The sequence below is a fragment of the Molothrus aeneus genome, chromosome 20 (genome assembly GCF_037042795.1).
Source record: "Molothrus aeneus isolate 106 chromosome 20, BPBGC_Maene_1.0, whole genome shotgun sequence".
NCBI classification, from domain to species: Eukaryota; Metazoa; Chordata; class Aves; order Passeriformes; family Icteridae; genus Molothrus; species Molothrus aeneus.
In genome coordinates this window covers 8,772,430-8,796,485 of record NC_089665.1, presented here as the reverse complement: position 1 = coordinate 8,796,485, position 24,056 = coordinate 8,772,430, and the positions used below count along the sequence as shown (strand labels likewise).

Genomic DNA, 24,056 nt, shown 5'->3' with positions numbered 1-24,056 from the left:
GGGAAAAAAGAGAGACAAGCAAAGATTGAACATATGGATAAACAGAGGCTAATGGAACAGGAACTTGGAATTAACTCAGGATGGTTTAAATTTAGGGCAGGTAAGAGACAATAGCTGGGCACTGCACGGGAATGTGCTCCCTGCAGATGGCTTTTCTCTCCCAGGGTCAGCAGTGAGTAACAAATGCTTTTCTCCTCCTTTGAAGCAACGTGAAAGCTTTTCAATTTCCTTTGTTCCTGCTCTATACACAGCTGCAAGCAAGAATTCCAGCTGCTGTGGATATTCCAAATCAACAGGTTGTGGTTTTAAATACCACCGCAGCTCAATTCTCAGTTTAAGCACCCAAAGTGCACACAGGCCTCAAATGTTTATGCCCTTGTTTTCCACAGAAGAAAAAGTTTAAATGACTGCAACAAGCTGAACTTCATTAATCTGCATATTTCTGGCACAAGGGGAAGATAAGCCTGAAAACAGTAGCAACAACACTTCAGAAAAATTAACTTGAGGTTATGTTCTCAGGGTGATGCAAGAAGAAAAAGTCACATTGCTCCTCCAGGCTCTGCCAATTTGCTTTGGCTTCGTTCTGTGAACTGAGGAAGAGGTTTGCATGTGTGTACTGGACATGAACTTTCTTTAAATTGGATAAGTCACATGCTCATTATTACAAAACATTTCAGAAGTGCAACAAAAATCATATGATTTCATGTCTGCAGGAGATAGGTTCCTTAAGTGCATAAAAGCAAAAAAAAAAGGAAAAAAAGAGCAAAAGCAGCAATTAAGGGCTCCAAACCAGTAACTATTTAACTGCTTTTTGTAACATTAGATATTTTCCCCATTTAACTCTGAATGCCAGTTTTACATGGAGATCCCTTGGACTCACAACAAACTGGAAAAGCAAATGCTAATCAAAATTCTTTTACATTCAGGAAAGGAAACTGGGAAATGACTCCACTAGAAAGAGTCTTTTAAACAGATTTGATCCTGCTCAGGACACAGGCAGCCTGTTCTGCTAATCCCAAGCAATTAAACATTTTTATTCTTTCCCCTTATTTCTTGTTAAAAACCAAAAAGGCTGCAACACATTAAAAATATAGGGCACTATTGAATTCCTGGTCCCTGTGGGATGGGAGGCTGTGAAAACTGGCATTCACCTAAGGATTGCTCCTGAGCCCTTCTGCAGCCAGGGCTGCCGGAGCCAACTTTTACAGGGATTGCAAAAAGCATCATTTTCATCCCACCTAATAACTCAGGCAGACTGAATCCTTGTAACACTCATTATCAGCAGGAATGGCCAGCACTGCCATGCTGGGGACTGGGAATGATTTGAATCTCTGCCTGAAGTTGGCTGCCCATGGTTTGGTGACCCTTGTGCAGATAAATGCTCACATTTCACCCCACAGGACACTCAGCCTGCAAAGTCATCCTGGGGTGAGCTGCAAAAATCAGCTTTTTCACCTTCTGGAAGTCTCCATTCTCTTTGCTAAGTGGACATTTAGCTTAAGAGTGACAGAATCCAAAATAACTTTCCTCCACAGCTTCCATAAGAAGTGAGCTGGAATTAGGACAAAAGAAACACTCTGGGAGCAGAGCAGCAGCAATCGCCAACTTGATTTGGCTTACAGGAAATTAGCAAGCAATGTTTATGTACTCAGGAACATTCCAAGAAAGCATAACATTACACGGGACACCGGGGAGGACAGAGGATGCTCCCCAGGGAACAGCCAGAGGAGACAGAGTTCAGAGCAAAGGTAGCTGACAGGGAGTTGGAAAAGGGGGGGAAAGGGTGAAAAAGTGGGATGCAAATGTTCCTGTTGCCTTGGCCTCTCCCTGATCTAATCCAGGGAGCTCAGAGCACCAAGGCACTGCCTGTTCTCCCCCATGGCTGCTCTGGAGGACACGAGATTCCAGCTCTGCTCTCTCAGTTCTGAACTTAATTCTCCTCATAGCTCAGTTTTTACACGCTGCAGATGAAGCAAGAGATGTTTACCCTCAGCTGCATTTTTATTTTGCAACCCTAGAAACGTAGCTGTAAATGCCATTTTTATTGCTTGTCTCTATTAAACAGATTTCAGCAGAGGGGGATGAGGAAGAAAATAAAAAGAAATCTTAGATATATTTATAGTCTTGTAAGTATTTGTGTGATCAGCTACTTACTGAGCATTCAGGCAATTCTGGACTTTCATTAAGAGTCAAATTTAAGCTGTACTTTGCTTTTTGACAGGGCTGTGAGGCCACTTTCTCTGTTACTATTTTGATTTTAGTCTCTAAACTCACACAACCTGACTGGAATTTTTGTAACTAACACAGCAGCTGCTATTGAAGAAATTGTAGTGACCAGTTGCCTTATATATTAAAAAATACCAGGGCAGGCATCAGATACTGTTTTTAGAATTTCCTTTCCCTGCATTTGAGTTGGACAACCAAGAATTGAGTAATTAAATCACCAGCTAGGACAGGAAGTCAGCAGCAAAATAAAGTTAATTTGGCATGTGGTTCACAGCAGATGCATCTGTGTAAACTGCAATTCAAAATGATCTATATGTAAAGAAAAAAACAGCCTGGATGACCAAAATTCTCAAAAAATTAAACTTCTACAAGAATCTGTAGAGAAAAAATAAAAAGAGGAAAACTGAAAGGAAGTTCCAATGACAGAGTTTCCTAAGACCCTGATTCACTTAAACAGGAAAAGCTGCTCAGCTTTTAAGTGAAAAGTGGAAGCAGGCAGAGAAACAGAAACAAAATATGTAAAAATGTGGAAAAGAACACTTTTTAATGAAATCCAATTGAATTAAAATGTATATATTTTATTAAAATATGTAAAAAATGTGGAAAAGAACACTTTTAAATTAAATCCAATTGAATTAAAATGTATATATTTTATTAAAATATGTAAAAATGTGGAAAAGAACACTTTTTAATTAAATGCAATTTACTGCTGCAGCCCAGAACAAGCTGTGAGATGAGGTCCTGAGTCCTGCAGATGAGGAACTGCAGCTTCACTCATGTTACAGCCCCAAAATTCTTGCAATTATTTCTTACTTAGACTTGAGAGCTGCCAGATCATCTGGGGTGCAGAAACCCTTCCTAAATTTTACTTTTTACATCAACAGCCTTCAAATTCTTTGCTTTGTATTTAGGAAACTGCAGCTGACAGAAACACCCCAGGAATATTCTATTTAAAAGCATTAAAAAGTTCACTTCTCACATTACCTTGGGCATCATTATTCTGCTAATTGAGGCATTTCTGCCAATTGCTGAGCACAGAAATGAGACCCAGCAATGGTTTTTAAAGAAGCCTTACCCACATGCAGGCCTCCAGCCTGACTTTTGAGATGATTGCCCACAAGGAGATGGAGCCTTCAGCTGCCTCCTCATCGGGGCAGATGATTTGATCCGGGTAAGGAGGCTCAGGGAAATTCACAGAGTTACATTCATAGGCAGCAAGAGTGACTGAGGCTATGTGTGGACCCTGAAAAATAAAATTAAATAAAAAAAAAAAAATTCAATTGTATTTTATGTGAGTTAGAATAAAAATTAAAATTAGCCACCACCATCCCCAACACTTGTCCCCAGGAGAAAACTTAATGCTTCTCTCTTTAAATAATGTTATTTATGTAAAATTCTTGTTTGTTGGAGTTTTTTTGAGACCATCTGAATCACAATGTTGAGCTACTAATGTACTTTAAAAAAATTAAATATTTCTTTTGATCCACTGAAATGTTAGGGAGACTTTCAGCTTTTGCCCTGCCACTTAGAAGGCTGTCAAAGAGAAAAAGGAATCCTTATTTTTTTAAAAAAACAGGAATTTTCAACTATTTGACAATGTTCTCCTTAAGGTATTTATGACCTACAGCTTTATTAGAGGAGGTGTTTTCCCTACTGCTGCTTTTAGAGGATTAGGCATTTAAATTGTATATTGATTTTTTTAATGACTGGGTTTAATGACATCTTGCAGCAGACTTTGCTAACTTCTGTATTTTTCTCCAACAGCCAGTTGTTTAATTTGTGTCTGTTTTTTCTGAGTAAACAAGAAAGGGACTTCAGTGCTTTTTGCTAAAAAATGGTTTGAAATGTAATTCCAAACTTAAACATTATTTAAATACCATTTAACTGAATTAATTTTAGTTTCCATCTTACACTGAAAGATTTTGTTTGGACAAAACTCCAAATAAAAGGAGCATAAAAATCCATTCAAGAAATGAACTGTTACATAGTTTAAAAACCTGAAAGAATTGCCATTATTTTTAATACAAAAGAATTGAGAAGCAATTCAAACAATCTGAACACCAGACACTGTAGCTAAAAAACAATCACTTAACAAAGGTCATGGAAACACTGTCCAGGGAGGAGGGAGGGGGAAAAAAAATAAAATTACTGCATTAAACTGAGATCTTTATGTAAATCCACACATTTAAATAAATGTAAAAGTTTCCTTAAGTGCAGAACAAATTTCACAAACCTTAACTTCTGCTCTTTCATTCATGGGTTTTGACATCGTGCTGGGAAATGTTGCCAGCAATTTTCATTTATGTTTTTATCTGCAATCTGAATTTATTTTCATTTTATTAGAGCAATAAGGGAGGTTGAGGACCCCCCAAAAATCAAAGCAGAATTTTTGAGAGAGCAGAGGGAAAGTGTGAGAGAGCTGAGCCCTGCCCGGGCTCCCTTTGAAATGCAGGAGCCCCAAAAGCTTCATTTGCACATTAAAGGGTGAAATTCCAGCGCAGGTCCCACACAAAAGGGGAAGCTCCAGCACTCCTGGGTTTGCTGGGGAGCTGAGGTTCACCCACCGACATTTCCCAGCAGTGACATCCACGCTGCCATTTTTCAGTGGCACCGAATTAAGAATGTTGAAATAAAACACCAGTTATATTTTCTGTATGGCAGCTGCGACTGCTGTTGTCATATGCAAACAATTGCAAATAAACCCATTCTGCTGGCATGCAACTGGTAAAGGACAAGCTGCTCTGAGAGCAAGAAAATGCTTTGATTTATTCCTTGCTGCTTTACAGGAGGCTCGTTCCAAGTGCTTGGGTGTATTTTGGATTGCAGAAATACAAAACCTGTGAGATGATAAATGAGGCACAGCCCCTCTTGAGGAGAAGAAAAAGGTTCAATGAAATAAAACTGATAAAGAAGGGATCCAGAAATTGATACACAAGAGAGATTTTGATATGGAAGGGAGAAAAAAGACTGGAAGAATGAACCAAGGAGTAATAATTTATATTATTAATATTTCTATAGGCCCTAATGGCAATAAACTTCTTGGTAGGTATAGCAAGATCATCTCCACAGCAGCTTCAGAGCTAAATAAATAACATCTCTAACATCTCTCTATTTCACTCATCAAGGGCAGATGCAAAGAGATTTGAAACATCCCTAGAATTGTAAAGTAGATTTATGGCAAACCTGGGAACCCTTTCTCACTGTGAAACTTGGAGGATTTAATCCCATCCCCAGCTTGCCCCTCCCTAGGCCTGACAGCTACCTTGGGACCAAAGAAAGGTCTCAATCCTAAAATGAATGGTTTTCACCTGCAGAAATGTGCAGTGAAACCCTCCTGAAGGGCAGGTTTGCATGGAGGAAATCCCCCGTTTGAGCTGTGAATGACGATTCCCTCATTCCCTCAGGCCACAGCCAAGCAGTGAGATAGGAAATCCAGAGCTGAGGCTTTCACTTCCACAAAATTTGGAATATACAGCACAGAGGAACTACAGCCAGCTTATTTAGAATAGCAAGGGACAAATTTTATCACTACTGTCAGTAGTGACAAGCAGCCCCCAGTCCTTGCAAGGCTTCAGCATCACCCAGATTTCTTCCCAAAGTGCACCCAGGGTGGATAAAGCAGGTCCTAAAATCCCAGGGGAGCACATGAGGACAAAATGCCCAAGTGGAGATGCTGCAGGAGCCTCTCCCAGCAGAACTGCCACCCTGCAAGAGGCTGAACAACCTCCAAACCCTCCTGCTGAGAGCCCTCCCAGTCTCAACAAATGTCTGCAAAAGGAAAAATTTCACAGGGAGTAGCCAATGGAAAAAAAAAAAAAAAAAGGCAAAAAGGCATTTCAGCAAACAGCTGCAAACGGCCACCTGAAGGCCAGGCCAAGGGAACAGAACTCTCCCAGAGCAATGTAAACAATTCTATAATGGAAAAAAGTTGGAGTGGTGGAAGCCACAGAAGCCACATTCGAACTGGAATGAGGAATGAAGTGCAAATGGTTTGTTCAGAGGGATGAAGTGGGGCATGGAAGGGAGGCAGAGCAATCCCGAGGCCTCCTCCCTGTCTGGGTGTCCTGGGGGTCACAGGGCCTCTGTCCCAGGCTGGCCAGGCTCAGAACAACACCCCCACATCTGATTTTGGAGCTCCCCAACCCTGGGTACCTCGAAACAAAGCTTGGCTGAGCAGGCCCAGGGCTGGGAGGAGAGCAGGAGCATTGGAGGGTTGATTTCTATTTCTGAAAGGAGCAGGGACCAGCTTCAAACAGGCTCCAGTGCCACCTTTGGAGAAGCCCTGACTCTACAGCCAGGAGGATTCATCCTCACCCAGTTCTTTAGTCCTCTCCACAAATAACACCTCCTCCTCCTCCTCCTCCTCCTCCTCCTCCTGTGTGTGGGGCTGCAGGAAATACTGAGTGCTCTGCCTCCCTGCAAGAGTTCAGTTTGTTACAACACTCGGGGAAGCCCTCTCAGATGTCCCCCTTGGACTGGGAAAGGACAAAACTGCTTCAGACCCCATCACACCCAACACTGAATCCCAGGAATTCCCGTGTGCTCCTGGCCAAACCAGGAAAACTCAGGGCATGTAAGATCCTGAACACCAACTGTCTTTCCCTCACTCACCCTCTCCCAATGATTTTTTTTCCCTTTTAAGCTGCAGGAGGCACTAAAAAAGGATTGAAGAGGAGAAACTGAGAAGCATTCTGCTGACTGGGGTGAGAAACACCCGCCTGCCACTGCTGAGGAGCAGAAGGAGCCTGTGGTCAGGCCGGAATGTGATGTGTTAGAAATATCTGTACAATTTGCAAATCAAACAAGACAGGATTTGCTCATCGAGATGAACTCAACATAAATCTATTTCTTAGCAACAGCAGCTCAGGGCAGTTTGGAAATCCCTGTCTGCACTACCCTGATGTCTCAGAGAAGGTAACTTTGAACTCTTGAACTCACGGGCCTTCAAAGGAGTTTTATTCCAGTGGTTGAAGGCACCCAAGTTGGAATGGCACGGAAATAAGTTAATTAAAGTGATGTATTATGAAATTTCTGGAAAGTAAAAATCTTTTTATCTGTAAATTATGCTAGGAAATTCATCTGTGGAAGTAGAAAGAGACAGCAGCCACATGTAAAAAAAATCATGAGTTAAAATCCTTAAAAACATGCTGATCTGTATAATTCTTACAGCAGAAAGTCTTTACCATAAGGAAAAGTGCCTGAATATCCAATTAAAAATGAATCATATTTTCACATTATTAATCATTCTGAGCACCTGGACTGGGAAGTCAATTAAAGCTCCAAATAAAAATAATGTATCAAGTGTTGGTTTCTCACATGCCCCTTCACAGAACAGCCAGGCTGCTCAAGTGATACAAGAACAACCACATCTAATTTTAACCTTTTATTTTTGGGGAAGATATAATTTTAGACTGGCTTTAATTTAGAAACATTTCTCAAAGAAAAGTGATATGTCTGCCAGCAAGAAAAATATCACCCTGAACTCCTTGCTGAACTTAATGCACTAAAAATCTGTTTTCCTCCATGGATACACTGCTCTTCACACTGGGTTCAGGACTCAGCCTTTGCACAGGGGGGGAACAAGTCATGATGCATTTGATGGAGATAAAGTGGAAAAAGAAAGGTTTGCTTCTCATGGGAAACATCCTCTGAGCGGTGCCCCGGGCCACGACTCATCCCATTCTTATCCATGAAGTCATTGCACCTCTCCAGAAAGCCCCAGCACACTCACAGCTTCTTTTTTATCTCTGAGAGCAGCGGACAACTACCCACAGACAGAACTGCTCTGTGATTAAGAGGGAGAAGCTTGGTCTGGAGGTGGCTGGTAAATAAGTGCAGTTTGTCTGTCTGTCTGTGCTATGAGATTAAAATGTCTCATGATTTTATAATGTCTGGAATGTGGTGCTGGCTGGAAATCAGGGCTGGGGACAGAGGATCCTGTACCTAGAGCATCCTCAAGTGACACCAACATCCATCAAGGGGCCAGGGCTGGGTTTAGGAGACCTTCACAGCATTTCAAGCTGTGGATTAGTTTTACACTCACGTGGCTGTGGTGAAGTTTCTATTCCCACTTCAGCCAGGCCTTGCCCCACTGTGCAGAGCTGATGGAAATTCCAAATGATCACCACAACCTCTGAATTTGACTAAACAAGAGCCACTGAGGGCAAGAGGCACATGGCACAGCTGTCTGTGTAAAGGACCATGGTGCTGCTCTAAGGAGTAATATGAAAAGCAGATTTTTTTTTTTTTTAAGGCTGCACCTACATTACTTTCTATAGAAACAGATAGACTCATGTCAGGAGGAGGCACAATTGCAAGAATTCAAATTTATCTTCTGCTGCTGACAGAAAATCATGAATAAAATAATAAAATACTCTGTCAGCATTCTCTCCTTGCCCTTCTCTAGCCATCCTTTCATTTCTAAAGAGTAAACCTCAGCATTTATTCAAACTGCCACCAGCAGTGGTGATTGGCTTTAAAATCTCCAATTAGAGATCGTTCTGCACAATTATTGTTATTTTCAACCTGCTCCAGGAAGCAGGACATGAAAGGTATAAAGTTCAGGCTGTGCATAAAAAAAAAAAAAAAACCAAAACAAAACAAAAACCCTTAGAAACTGCAAGGGAACAAATGAGGAGAAAGCACAATGTGCTCCCTCAGCAGAGATCTGACCGAACAAATGTTGAGGAAGTGGAGAGCAGATAAGGAAAACAGGGCTCAGCTTCTAGAAGGTAAAGTCCATCAACCTTCAGGAGGAAGAAAAGGGTGCAGCCACCATCCCATTAACTGCTTCACCATCCCATTAACTCCTCCAGCACCCCAGGACTGTTCTTGCACAGCCTGACCCAAGGCAGCAGTGCTGGGTTTATTCTCTGTAGGCATCCAACACAACAACAGGAGCACTCAGAGGGATCAAGACTTCAAATGAAAGTTGTTCTCCTTGAAAACACCACTTTTCACTTCAGATTTTTAAAATGCAAGCAGAAGATTTAAGGAACACCCAGATTGCACAACTGATTTAGCAGCAGTGTGCAGTTAACTCAGCACACCCTCCCAGTTCATCTGGGCGTTATTAAGATCAATGCTGCAGTTTCAGGCAGAACAGAGCCCAGGTGTGCTGGAAGCAGGAATTTCTGGGGACATGATTGCAAAAGTGATTTTTAAAAAAAGTTTTCTGTTGATTCACGTATTCCAGGATATTTCAGTTCGCTGTAGAAAGCTTAGGACAGCTGGAGGAAGTAGTTTAAAGACAGGAAAGAAACAAATGACACAGTAAGATACAAAAACGACCCTCACACCAACAGGCTCCATTTCAAATTATTTTAGAATTAATTTCTGCCTTCTGCACCCTCCACGTATTTTTCTTTCAACCACCCCAGCAATTCAATAGCAGTAACGTGAGCACAGGTATTAGACAGAACCCTTTTTTATTTCCTTTGTTTTAGGCTCGCAAACTGACGTGTGAATTGGAGAACAGTGAGGGCTGGAAATGAACACCTCACTTCACAAGAAGAATTCAGCGCTGGGAAGGGGAGCACTGCTGCACCTCCCACCTGGCCGAGGCAGCTCAGCCTTTGTTTCTCACTTTTTCCTTTACACACAGAACCGTCGTTCTCTGGGTTACTCACAATAGTTTTGAATGATCTGCGTGGAAAGAGCAAAACCTCTCCTGAAGCTGATAATTACTATGAAAATACTCCTGTGTTAGTCACAAGGAAGTGAATGGAGGAAAAAAAAAAAAAAGAGAAGAAATTGTGTGGGTTTCTAAATTATTCTGTCTACTTCATAAAAGTGCAGTAAGTCCTGTTTTGTGAGCTTCTCTTTTACGAGGGACTTAAGTAATTTTTATCATGAGTCCTCTTACAAGCTCAGCTCCTGGAATGAGAGAACTAACAGGAATTAGGTTTGACTTGAAAAAGCTTTTAGTAGTCCTGACAGGAAACTGTTTATTTGTGTGGGTTTGTTTTTTTAAAAATTATTTACACCACCAACATCTTTTTTTCCAAGATAATGGACTCATTATTGCACAAGTGTCTGGCTTTTAAATCTTCAAATTCTAACCTAAACCAGTTTGGGTAGGGCAAACACAGGGCTCATTTCAGCTGCAAACTCTGTTTGGGGAGGCCAGAATGTGACCCCTGGGTGAGGGGAACCAATTCAGAATGAAAGTGAGAAGCTGAGCCCTTGAACCAGATAAACCCAGCTCTGCTCTATCAGGGCAGCACAGGCAATAAGGACACTGCCTTTTCTCTTTAAAGGCACATTTCTGCTCTTTATTTTTATTTTTTTCTATATTTCTGATCTTTATTTTTTTGCTGTGCCCTCTTCCACTCTGCTGCCGAGCAGCACTGTAAGAATTCCTGACAAACCCACATATTCCAGAGCTGAAATATCCGGGCTGGACCTCGGCACAACCATTGCTATTGTACCTCACATTTCCTGTTTGTGCTCGCCCAGGGCCTGGCCACCAGCACAAACCCCTCAGCAGTTAAATAAAAATGAACCCCCCATAGCAGCTAAATCAAAATGTACCCCCTCACAGTTAAATCAAAATGTACCCCCTCAGCAGCTAAATCAAAATGTACCCCCTCACAGTTAAATCAAAATGTACCCCCTCAGCAGCTAAATCAAAATGTACCCCCTCACAGTTAAATCAAAATGTACCCCCTCACAGTTAAATCAAAATGTACCCCCTCACAGTTAAATCAAAATGTACCCCCTCAGCAGCTAAATCAAAATGTACCCCCTCACAGTTAAATCAAAATGTACCCCCTCAGCAGCTAAATCAAAATGTACCCCCTCACAGTTAAATCAAAATGTACCCCTTCAACAGTAAAAGAGAAATGTACCCCCTCAGCAGTTAAATAAAAGTGAACCCCCTCACAGTTAAATCAAAATGAATCGCCTCAGCACCTAAATAAAAATGTATCCCCCCTCAGCCCCCCTGGCTCCCCTCAGCGAACAAATCCACATTTAAGCACCAAAAACACCAACAATGCAAACAGGCAGAGCTCACCCTGAGCTTTGAGGGTGAGGAATTCGGTGCCATTCATCCCCTCAGGGATTTCACTTCCCCAGGGAGATGGGCTCACCGCACCCTCAACCACTCGTTTTAAGCACTTTTTGTTTGGCCACATCTTTGACAAAAATCCGTTTTTCAGAGCTGAAGTGAAACCAGAGCACGAGGCAAGCTTTGGGTGGGGATGGGCTGAGCCACGATCCCAGCCCAGCCCTGCACCTCCTCCTGTGCCCTGCTCGGAGCCCTCCGGCACCGCCACCTCATTCATTCATTTTCAGCAGCAAAGATCTCTCAGAGATGTACAAACACCAAAAATTCCTCATGAGTTACCCTCAGCCATCCTCTGCTGGTAATGAGGTGATTCATGCTGTTCGTATTTGAATCTACCACCAACAGAAAACATCTCAGGACCGAGGAAAAAAGCCATGTACTGCTAAAACCAGTATTTGGAGTCATTAATCATAATAGTTTTATTTCCTACAGAACCACATCACGATTCCTATTTTTAAGGGTTGTTTTTAAAGAACTGTGAAAAACCTTTAACAGTTTTTTCAGGAAAATAAGCCAGCAGGCTTGTTTTGAAAGTGTCAGAATGGAAAGGATTCTTGGAAGAGTGGCCTGCTTCCCTGCTCCTGCCTTGAAGATCTGCTCCGTGCCAGCCCTCAGCTCAGTGCCAAGTGCAGCGCGAGAATTGTTTCCCAAAAAGCCATGTCAGATTTTACATCCAGCGCTGGCAGCAAACAAGGAAGCAGCATTAAAATAGGAACTGATACTTCAGGACAATGTTCAGGCTCTCTCTAACATATAGAAAGCTTTCCAATCACAGGAACAGCAATTAAAAGCCTGGTATCAAACTGACACACTGGACCTGTCCCTCTTGCATCAAGGATTGGCGACCAAAAAAAAATCCCAAATCTGATGTGAACTGAAATGATCCTGAGGCAGCAACACCCCTCCCACACTGAGGCTGCTTGAAATTCTACTTTTAGCAATTTCCAAGTACTCTCTTCTCAGCTAAGCCTGGGATCTCTCCTGGCACCAGAATGTAGCTCCAAAAAGCAGCTGGTGAGAGATGCTCTGAAGGATCCAGACAAATGACAGTTTTCAACACTGCAAAAACAGCTAAGCAGGCCAGGGAAAGCAAACATCAGAGTCATTCATATCCTGCAGCCATTGCATAACCGCTTCCAGAGCCTGCTCAGTGCTTGGCCACATGCAGTAAATGGCTAATGCAGAGGATTTAATTCAGATGCACCTGTGTGACAGCTGAAGGGGCCTGAGCAGGTGCCTACATGCCATCAATTCCTCCACGTGCCCTCGGTGGCACAGACAGTGCTGCAAGTCCCAGCAGAGCTCAGCACCACATGGGTGGGCCCAAGGGCATTGTTCTCCCAGCGTGTAATTGCATTCCCAACAATCTCCCTGTACATACAGCTTTAAAATGAGCAATTAATTAAAAGCAATTTGAAAACACTTACTGGGTCTATTCTCTATTGCCAGCAAATCCAGGCACTAAAGCAGGGGAGGATTTGTTTTATAACTTCTTATTTCTTTGAGTCAACAGAAGAATAAGTTTTACCATTATGAAGAAATATAATTAAAGTGTGTGGAACATGAAAAGTAGATCAACGGTAATGCAGAAATTAATATTGAGAGCCTCAACGTGTCATATTCCTATTTTAGAGGGAACTGCTGTACAATTAACAAAGCAAAACAGTTACAACTCCTCTCTTTGAGAGCTGGATCTTCTAATTGCATTGTTTCCAGATGGGTTAAATGCAGAACACCACTCTGAAAGAGCTCACCCTAAGGCTCAGGTCAGCACTCCCTGTTCCCTCTCACACCGAGCAGGTCCCAAGCACTGTTCTACTACAGTGATAACAAATTCCGTGTACACCTTGCTGCTACAGCTGCAGCGATTAGAACACGGACAGCTCAAACACGGGTTGTTCGGGTCAGGAGCTGCTGTTTTTACACCCCCTCTGCCATCTAGTGGCAACAACCGCGTGGCTTCCACCGAGGTGTAAACCATGAGGTGCTCAGGCAGCGCCCAGAAGGTGTTAACTGACCTGAGCAGACCATGCTAATCACTAAATCTTACTCAGGAAAAAAGAGGAAACAAATCCTGGCTTCTCGTTGTTCCTGCACTCACTGCCTTCACGGAATTCCCTCAGCGAAACAGGAACATGCTTATCTCATAGATTTATATATTAAATACATTTAAAGCAAACCAGTATTTCTCCTGTAGTATTTACACTTTAGATGTTGATGGTACATTTTAATTACATTTTACTCTATAACCACCTTCTAATTACTCAGTGTAATCTATTCAGTCTCATTTCCCCTCCTAACAAAGTCATGTGAAGCCTTCCCTTTTATGTTCCAAATAAATACCTTCCCTACCAATATTAAACTCAGTTTCTTTTCCTGGGTGACACATGCCTGTAATCTTTGGAAGGCTGTGAACCTCCCAAGCACCCACCACAAATTATACTGATAAACCAACTGAGAAGATGTATTTCCCATAAATTATTTCAGTGTCAGCTCAGGTCAAGGCCTAAGTACTTCCATGAGGTTCACATATCCCACAGGATAATCAAAGTGATGTATTATGGAATTTAATTTTTCTACATTGAAGGAATTTAGAATTTTAATTTTTAAATACAGAGTAAAAGAAAGGTTCCACCTCCTTTAAGAAAAGAAGTGGTGCCATTTTAGGAGGATTTCATGTGCCAAAATAATTTTGAAGTGGCCTGGGGTCTGACAGTGCTCAATGCACAAAGTTGGTTTTGTTTAGCAGGAATTAATCCCACAACCTTTAGGACAGAAGCAGATCTGAGACTGCTCATCCCATGCCATCCCATCTCCCAGGCACTGCCCTCCCTGCTGGGGGGACAGGCAGGAGTTTCCTGCAGTGTTTTCTGTGTTATTGTTAATGATTAAAGCAGCTCTGAAAGTAAACATCTGTAATGGTTCCAAATACAAGATGACATTTGTTGCATGAACTGGTTTTAATTATTTTGTGGCCATGAATCCTTTTCTTGAATCCAGGACAGTGGTTTCATAACCCAGGAACTAATCCAATGGCCAAAAGCAAAACACACCCAAACATTTCCCTGACTTTCATAGCTACACTGAGATAAACAACAACATGCAAATTTTAATATTTTATCTTCATAGAAAAACACTGTTCTTGCTATTATTTTCAAAGCAAAATTAATACAGACTGAACTTTAAACCAGCTGCCTGTTTTGGTGGCTTCAGTTAGAAAAATGATCATTTTAAGCTACTAAAAAAAATACTCTGAAAAATTTTAAATGGAAACACTTGAGCTGCACACAGTAGGACAGGCTTCATGTAAATGAGGAGATTAGAGGGTAGAGCTTGCAGATTTGGCTCATTGTTTCAAAGTGAGGATTAACCAACAGCAGGCCAATATCCACAGTTCAACAAACACAGAGCTTACAAACTACAGAACAGGGTGATGCAGTGTAGAACATGAACAGCATTCACCAGAGCACCAACTTTAGATGTATTTAATGTTTAGAACTTGCAGAAAATTATTTATTCATTGCTTTTAAAATATACAACAATTCAAGTACTCAATTCAAAAAGGACATGGTGTGGAAATATCCTTACCAAGTAGAGCAGAAAGGTGTGGAGACCTGTTCCAAGCCCAACAGAGGACAGAATGCCCAATCCTACCCAGTAGGCACACCAGAAGAACTTCTTCTCCATGTACTGCACATACTGAGCAAGGAAAGGCACAAAAAAAGAAAAAAAAATTATCAAATCTCCAAGGGAGAAAATTAAGCTACAAGCTAACACAGACATTTATCTGGATTATAACAGCTGAAATAGACTCCTGAATACTTCTATTTGCAATTTACTTCAGTAACAGCACAGACATATAGAGGAAACTGCACTTTCAAAAGAAAAAAAAATCCACATTTTGGAATCAGCAAGTTTCCAAGGAGATAGATGGAAATTCAGGTTCAACAGTAGGAGGTTGAAATTCAGAACAGGCCCACGAGGAGCAAGCCCCAGACAGTGTCAAGTAGAGCCCAGGCAGCTCAGAGAATTGTCTGAACAGTTGAAATAAAGGAATAAAATCAGCTGCACTCCCAGTGAGCCTGCTGGATGTTGCACCTTGGAGCAGGTTTGTCACTTTTATGAAAATATTAAAATGCTGGTTGTGTGCTGCACCCAGAAATGAGGGGATGTGGGAGAGCCACAGCAAGTTCTGGACACTATTTTACACCATCCATGGAGCAACAGCACCAAGGTGAATTTTACACCATTCTTATCCAGGCTCCAACCTGTCAGGGCACAAAAACATCTTGAAAATGCCAAGTGCACACGGCTGACACCTCCTCAACAGGGAGCTCCTGCACTGGCTGTCACCTGAGGGTGACACTGCCCTCAGCAGGCCCAGAGGATGAGGTTCCTTCCCAAGTGGCTTGGAACTTGGGGTCCAGAACTGCAGATCCTTCAGGCAGGCAGAGCCATACCACAGCACGAGGGATGGAAGCAAAAACTGGAATTCAGAACCTGCTCATTTCAGAGCTGTGACAGCAGCTGGGATTGGTTTTTAAAAGGGCTCCCTGTCCTCCAGGAAAATCTGAAACTCCAAGAGAAACGGGGAAGGGAAAGGTGCAGACAGCACCATCACTAAGCTTAACATGTCTGACACTTGCAGTGCTGCAAAAGCACCAGGCTTGGTGTTCCCATCACAGGAACAGATGTGAACCATGAAAACATTTTACATCTCCTGTCCTAGCTGGGCAGGAGACTTTCTACAGGAACACAAGAACCATTTCTTGGGAAACATGAAGCTCTGCTCTGTAAGTGCCTGTCCTAGCTGGGCAGGAGACTTTCTACAGGAACACAAGAACCATTTCTTGGGAAACATGAAGCTCTGCTCTGTAAGTGCCTGTCCTAGCTGGGCAGGAGACTTTCTACAGGAACACAAGAACCATTTCTTGGGAAACATGAAGCTCTGCTCTGTATGTGCCTGTCCTAGCTGGGCAGGAGACTTTCTACAGGAACACAAGAACCATTTCTTGGGAAGCACGAAGCTCTGCCATGACTCAGGGTAACAACACCTCCCCTCAAGAGCTGCCACCACCATGGAAATCTTGCTGACAGCAGCTGTGAGGGAGTGCTGCAGCACCCGAGGTGTGCTTCACTCAGGAGCAGATGAGACACCTCCAGATCCCCCAGAACAGATCAAATGACACAGCTCATCCTCCCACCTCTGGAACACAATTCATGCACGCCAAGAGAGCAGTCACGACTTGAGAAACAAAACCTCAAAGGATCCATTATAAATTCTTGGAGATGGCAGCAGGATTCATTCAGTCCCCAGCCCAGGGAGGGGGAGCAGGGGAGCAGAGCTGGTACCTGTTGATGTGCTCCCTCTATGTAGTACAGGGCTGTGAGCGCCGCCAGTGCCAGCACCACGCACGCCAGGACCCCTCGCCGCCGCCACAATCTTAAAGACAAATGGCAAATTAGGGTTTTTCATCATTAAACATGCAGATTAGAGTAACTCAGATACCTCTGGGGACTGGGGATGTGCTCAGCAGGGACAATGGCAGCACTGTAAACCTCCCAGGAAAATATCTGGGGAGCTTTTATTCTTTAGGGAAAAATCTCCGTGTCACTGGCAAGCGAGATCAAAGTTCAGCCACTCATATTTTACTTTTTTTAATAAAGAAAAACAAAGTAACTGACTGAAAACAAACACAAGCTGAAAACAATTCAGCTTCTAGAGCCAAGAGTCAGACCCAGGCCCTGAGCAGCAGCTGTGGCCAAGCACAGAGCAAAGCAGGCCCTGGGCAAGGATGAGCTGGGTGGAATTCAGAAATGCTGATTTCCAACTGTGCTGCTGGGCAGAACCACAGTGACAGTCACAGGAACAAATCTTTACATTATTTTGTTTCCCCTTAACTATTAAAATTAGTATCTTGTAACAGCTCCAAATTTAATAAATATGTTTTAGGTAAGCATTTGGTGAGTAAAGGGAGAGAAGTGCTTTCCAAAGTAATTTGCTACCAAATAATTTTTGAGCACATTTGGTTTTACTCTTTTTTTCCTGCTTGATATATATGTGGCCACACAGAGTAGGTTAGCAAATACATTTATAATTTTCCAGAAAACAATGCTATATTGTCACCTAATGATATATAAAAAAAACCCAAGTGCTAGCATCACTTAAAATTCCCAGCCTAAAATAGCAAACTATAAACATAACTTATCTAATTAGACAGAAAGATAGAAATGTGAGGCATAATACAGGAAAACAGTCACAAATATTTCATATTAAGCAAACTGAAAAGAGCACTCAAAACATTTTAAAATGAAAGTTAGTGCTGCTTCCATTAGTATGACAATTGAATTTTCAAATGATTGTCATTCAAAACACAATTTATGCAATGGAACACAGGAGATCATTAAGAGTCAATCTGAGGTCTCAACTTAATAGCTTGTAATAGTCAGGGTTGTTTTCTGTAAAGATTCTGTCAGGGGAGTGCCAGACAACTGAATGTGCTGCTCAGCAGAGGAGGCAAGTGCTATCTGCAACAGAATTGGATGTCTAGGAAGCCAAATAAGATTTGAGGTCTTAAAATAAATCCTCAAATGTTATTTCTGCTTAGTTTAAATAAATGCTTGGCGATTGTCAGAATTACAGATGTCAGACCCAGTGCAACAGTTCTCAGAGACAACCCCTAATGGTAGTTCAAAGAATGCACATAATAAAATAAATAGGCTTGGGGGGCTCAGGTTTTGGGGGGTGTGGGGTGTAAAAAGGGAATTAGGGCTACCTACACTGGATGAACCTGGTGTTTTTCATACAAATAATTTCAAAAGCAATGGAAGCTGTCAGTAGATCTGGACTGGCAGCACCTCCAGCCTGGCCCAGAGGGGGTGAGCAGAGCCCTGAGCAGCAGGCTCAGCTCAGCCTGCAGAGGAGCAGCCCCACAGCTGCAGTCACCCAAGGTGACCTTAGACCCTGACTCCTGACTGGGGAAGGCTTTGTAAACTCAGTCCCAAGCACAACAGAGCCCAGTTACCAACACAAGCACTGCAGGCTGCTACTCCTGGCATTTGCATTGCACATTACACTCGTGTTTGGGCAGCCTAAACCCCCGGGCCTTGTGCCTGAAGGACTGGCTCTGCATTTCCAGCACTAGCAGGGAATGGCAGAACTGCTCCTCACAAATTCTCTCACTGGAATAAGAGCTGGTTTAATCCAGTGTGGAAATAACACTCAAGGAAAGTGCTTTAATAAATCATTTCCTGCTGTGAAAGGGCCACAGAGAAGCAAAGTCCTCTTTAGAGCATCATAAACATGACTGCAAGCTCCACAGAGCCCTGATCTCTGCCCTGGCTGAGCTGTTTGAAGATTACTCAGTGTCACCAACAACCTGCATTAGCAAGTCAGTGCTGACACTGCAGCCATAAGCACAATATCCCTTTCCTTAAGGATCCCACTCTTTCAAATTGGAATATTCTCTCTTCAGAAAGGCAATCTTCTCCCCAAGCACCCTGCTTCACTTATGTAATTTAGGCAGAAGATCTAAGAGCACAGCTACAATTGTGGGGTGCTCCAGCAGCCACCTTTAAAGGACAAAAATACACATGTTCTCTGAAAAAAAAACCAGTTTTCAGGTTGTGAATCATCAGGGAAAGTGAGATGTCAGAATGACCTACTGAATCAGAGCATGGGTTTGCCCAGAATGCTTAGTAGAAGTTAAAGAAATGATCTTTACTTTATGGTCCATTCCTTCAAGTTTATTAGAGTTTCCAGGCAAAAATACTGCAAGGTAACAAGAGGTTTTTTCCACAGCACAATATTCAACCTCTCCTCTCGCTCCCTTCGCTTCCGCTCACTCAACATCGAGGAATCTGCAAATGAAAAGAAGAAAATATTAAAAAATCAGTAAGAGCACAGGCTGGCAGGTCAGCTGCTATCCCACCCCAAAATACACTGGCTGTTTAACATTTGTCAGGAAGTTAAGGTGAGCTGTGGCTCTAGGACACGAAATAACAGGAGAGTACACAGTGCTGCTCCTGAGGTGAAGACAAGGGAAGTTCATTTGCTGCCTTTAACATTGACAGTGTTTTAAAAGTGACAGTGGAGTGGAAGGTGAAAGTGCCACCTCTCCAATGACACTGGACAAACTAACAGTCTATTAAATGTCTCTTTTTTTTAGAAAAGAATGCAAAATACTAAGGGTTATACAGGGCTCTGAGAGGAGCTGAGAGCAGCCAGGCCCCAGGTCAGAGGCGAGCTCAGCAGGGACATCTCCCTCTGAACCTCAGAGCTGGGTCTTGTCCAGCAGAGCTATTCCCAGCTGCCCCTTGCAGAGGATGGAATTTCAGGGTGTAACTGGATAGGGGCACCTGCCCTCCCAGGCAGGGGAGCCTCTCCCAAAGTCTTCTCCTGGAAAGGAGCTGCCTTTGGAGCTCAGCCCTGCCTGGCACTGAGCTCACAGCCAGCCCAGGCCCTGCTCACAAAAAGGATTTTCTAAACAAGGTGTTACTTGTGCTTTTCTAATCAAGGTGTTACTCCTGCTTTTCTAATCAAGGTGTTATTTGTGTTTTCTAATCAAGGCGGTACTTTGTGCTCACAATAAGATGAATAAAACCCCAAACCTGAGCTGGTTTTTTTGAAGGAGAATGCCTTGTACAAAGGTTGTCAAGCTAGTGAGCAGTAATAATTTTTTAGACTTTTAAAGAAAAGGAATTCTGGATTAAAAAAATAGTAAATGGATTTAAAAAAAAATAATAATTTTTAAACTTTTAAAGAAAAGGAATTCTGGAATAAGATTTTAAAAATAGTACCAGTAAACAATGAAAAAATACAGCTGTAGCCAAACAGACATCAAACTTGTTTAAACACCACTTACTACACAGTCACAGCACATGTATTCTACTTTGCACTGTAATAATATTCATAAATTTTAGATTTTTAAAAGCTGTTGCATTTAAAGAATTAATCTAATCTGATCTCCAGCACACTGGAACCCACAATGTATTATTTCAGTCTTACTGCAGTAATTGAACCATTTTGCCTGATCAGATGCTGATATTTACACAGAAATTGCAGCTCTCATTAGTCACACAGCCCACTTAACTCTGTATTCCTTAGCTGTAAAATCAGTTGCTTAAGATGAACTAACAGAAATCCTGGCAAGTACTGAGGAACATCCACATTCCCTCAGAGTTACAGGATGATTTAAGACTTTAAGTAAAAGGCTTTAATTTGTTCCATACATACAAACATGCAGTTAATAGTTTTCATTTAATATGTGTAATAAAAATGTTTCAACCTTGTTTTTATGACCTTGTTTTTAGTAAAAGGTCGTAAAAGACAATGGTGCAAGACTGCACACAACTTGAGAAATCACTTGATTACAAAACTTAATTAAATATGGAACTGGCACATTCAAAGCTGACAGGAAACAAACAAAGATGATTATAATTTCCATGCTTTACTACACAGCATGGGTAATTCAGCGACACAAAAATCTTCATTAACTGTTTTCAGGTTATTTTTCATGAGTTCTAAACATTAATCCCAGGCTACTTCCGACATACCAGCAGGAAAAACAGAGGAGAGGCAGGAGGTGAAGTAGTTAAAACTGTTTTGTTGGTAATTTATCACTGAAACCAATAAATTATAGTGACATTAAATTTCAACAGAACAGCTAGAAACTGGGAGACTAATAACTGGATCTGTCCCAGAGTAAATCAGATTTTTATTACCAAGAACTGACTTTTCAGTGCCAAAGGGTGGGGTTGTACAGCCTGACTTCCACAGCCACACATTTGCCAACAGAGTTAAACTTTTTTAGGTTTTTGTTGTTGTTGTTGTAGCCTCTGTTGGTACCCAGGTCAGCTTAAGCTTGTGGGGCTTCAATGTACCAAGAACTTTGGGAGAAGAAAGGAGTGGAAGAGAAATGTGAATGGAAATACACAGCATGAACCTACTCCATGGCTTTGAAATCCTAAATCCCTCAGGTTCAGAGCTGACTGAGGTTTCTAAGCTTCATTCAGGCCTGGAGGCCCTTTGCAATGTGTGGGCATCGAGTCCCAGAGTCCCAGAATGGTTGGGTGGAAGGGCCCTAAAGCCCATCCCATTCCAGCCCCTGGCACAGGCAGAGGTGCCTCTCCCTAGAGGTCAGGTGGCTCCATCCAGCCTGGCCTCTACACAAAAGCAAAATCAGTTCCTTTTCAGTCTTGTGCTGTTTGACAGCCCACACAGGGCAGCTGAGAGCACAAAGTGGTTTCCCACCTACCTGTGAAGCTGCCATTGTGCTGCTCTTTGCTCATTCTTATGCGTCTCTGGTCACAGTCTGTGCCATTCTCTGCCATTTCACAGATCAGTCACCTCTGGGGACCTGAGAGCAGAAGAAACCCAAAAAGGACAAGGTGTGGTTCTGGTTAGGAGCACTCCACAGGCAAAGGATGCAGACAAACAGCCAGCAGCTCCCAAATCCTGCATTACACCATCAAACAGCAGAAAGTGATTCAATCCCCACGGTGACAAAGATTCAAACATTTCCACCTACATAATTCTAAATTTTTCACTCAGATGACAAAACTCCCTCACTTCTAACAGCTGAACAAAAGCTCATTAAACAAACCCCTTCCTTGCCCCAACCCACTGTTTGGGCTCCAGGAGCAGCAGAGCTTTGTACAAACCTCACTTCCATCCTGACACTGGTGCCTCAGGTGTGCTCCTCATCCTGGCACCAAAGCCGTGCAGGTTGTCACTAGGTCAGAAACCTCCCTGGCTGAAGGATCAGCCCCCAGTGTGCTGAGCAAGGGACAGAGCTGCCTCTCCTGCTCTGCACAGCCTGAAGTGCTGGCTCTGAGGCACACAAGGCAAACTCTGCAGAGGACAAGAGCTTCCTGATGGGAGCTTTGCTGCCACTGCCCATACTCAGCGCTGGTTTAGCCTCCCTCTAGAGAGATCAGCCCTAAATCAAACCCCCAAAAGAACAGATGTGGTTTTCCTTATCCAGGAGAGTAAATAATGCAAGAAGTGGGAGCCAGCACAAACCAGAGTGTTGCAAGAGTTGCCTTTTTTTTCCTTTAAAATAAAAAAAACCTGAACAGCTGACAATTCTTATGCAATCAAACACAAAGAGTGTAACCAGTCAGACTCCTTGTTTTAAAAACCCTCTCTTGAATCTTAAAACTCTTTCTCTTAAAAGAGAGTCCCACAAAGTTAAAGCATTTTGTTTGCATTGTATTTCTCCCTATAAGCATAGTTGATTTACAGTTTTTGATACATTGCTTTTGTTGGAAAGAAAAGTGGTGCAGTATTAAAATGACAGGTTATATAAAACTGTCCAGTGGAAGAAGTTGAAGTTCCACAGAAAAAATACTTCCCCGTTGATTTATGTAAGGCTTAAGAGCCAAGCAGTAACTCAGGTTTGGTAAACAGGAGTGAGATCACCCTTTGGATTCAGACTGCAATAATTTTGTCAAATTGTTCAATAAAATGTTCAAAGATTTCAGATGCTGTATTTGACATTTCCAGGGTGTCACAAGTCAGTTTTAGACAGGTGCTTTTCTAAACGGGTACAAGCCATGTGCATTAACTGCAATACAGATAAAACTGTTAGCTGGAATCTAATTACTAAAGGTTTTAGTTAAAATCCAGTAGTCAAAGCTCTGAGGTCTCAGGAAGGAGTCCCTTTTTCAACACCTCCCCCTGACACAAAATGTGCAGAAACAGAAATCTGTCTGGTTAAACAGGGCAGCAGAAACTCATCTCATGCATGTTACAGCTTTTATTCACTGCAGTGTGAACCCCAGAACACCCAAAGCAGCTGAAACATGAAAAAAGCTGAAAAATGCCAAGGGCTCCTGAGTCAGCCAAGGACAAGAGGCCTGAGCTGCTGCAGTGGGAGCCCCCCAGCACCTCTGCATGCCCTGCAGGCCAGGGAAAGGAGCAGCCCTGCCTCTCCCAGGGGAGCTGAGAGCAGCCTGACCCTCTGGAGCCACCCCAGCCCCCAGGCGAGGAGAACAGGCCAGGTGCTATGGCAAGAGCAGGATCAAACGTTCATCCAGCCCTCAGCGCCACCAGGACAGCTGGGCTGTGCTTTGGTTCTGACTGCGCTCATTCGTTTATATCTGTTGAAATAAGTGTTGATGAACATCTACAATTTCATATCTATTATGTGTAGATATACTTATATATATATTGAAATAAGCATTGATGAACATCTACAATTTCGTATTATTATATGTAGATATACTTTTATATATATATTGAAATAAATATTGATGAACATCTACAATTTTATATCTATTATGTGTAGATATACTTTTATATATATATTGAAATAAGCATTGATGAACATCTACAATTTCATATCTATTATATGTAGATATACTTTTATATCTATTGAAATAAGCATTGATGAACATCTACAATTTCATATCTATTATATGTAGATATACTTTTATATCTATTGAAATAAGCATTGATGAACATCTACAATTTCATATCTATTATATGTAGATATACTTTTATATATATATTGAAATAAATATTGATGAACATCTACAATTTCATATCTATTATATGTAGATATACTTTTATATATATTGAAATAAGCATTGATGAACATCTACAATTTCATATCTATTATATGTAGATATACTTTTATATATATATTGAAATAAGCATTGATGAACATCTACAATTTCGTATATATTATATGTAGATATACTTTTATATATATATTGAAATAAGCATTGATGAACATCTACAATTTCATATCTATTA

The 24,056-nt window shown here is 42.0% G+C and overlaps 1 protein-coding gene across 1 annotated transcript in view; it reads right to left on the bottom strand.

Annotated features, from left to right (window-relative positions):
* Window positions 1-24,056, bottom strand: part of VMP1 (vacuole membrane protein 1) — a 63,274-nt gene that overhangs the window by 32,738 nt on the left and 6,480 nt on the right. Inside the window, exons 2-6 of the mRNA XM_066563366.1 lie at window positions 21,553-21,654; window positions 19,021-19,156; window positions 16,649-16,739; window positions 14,885-14,995; window positions 3,302-3,469 (exon numbers count right to left, since the gene is read on the bottom strand). Coding sequence (XP_066419463.1) covers window positions 3,302-3,469; window positions 14,885-14,995; window positions 16,649-16,739; window positions 19,021-19,156; window positions 21,553-21,628 — 582 coding nt within the window. The 5' untranslated portion in view covers window positions 21,629-21,654. The remainder of the gene's footprint in view (window positions 1-3,301; window positions 3,470-14,884; window positions 14,996-16,648; window positions 16,740-19,020; window positions 19,157-21,552; window positions 21,655-24,056) is intronic.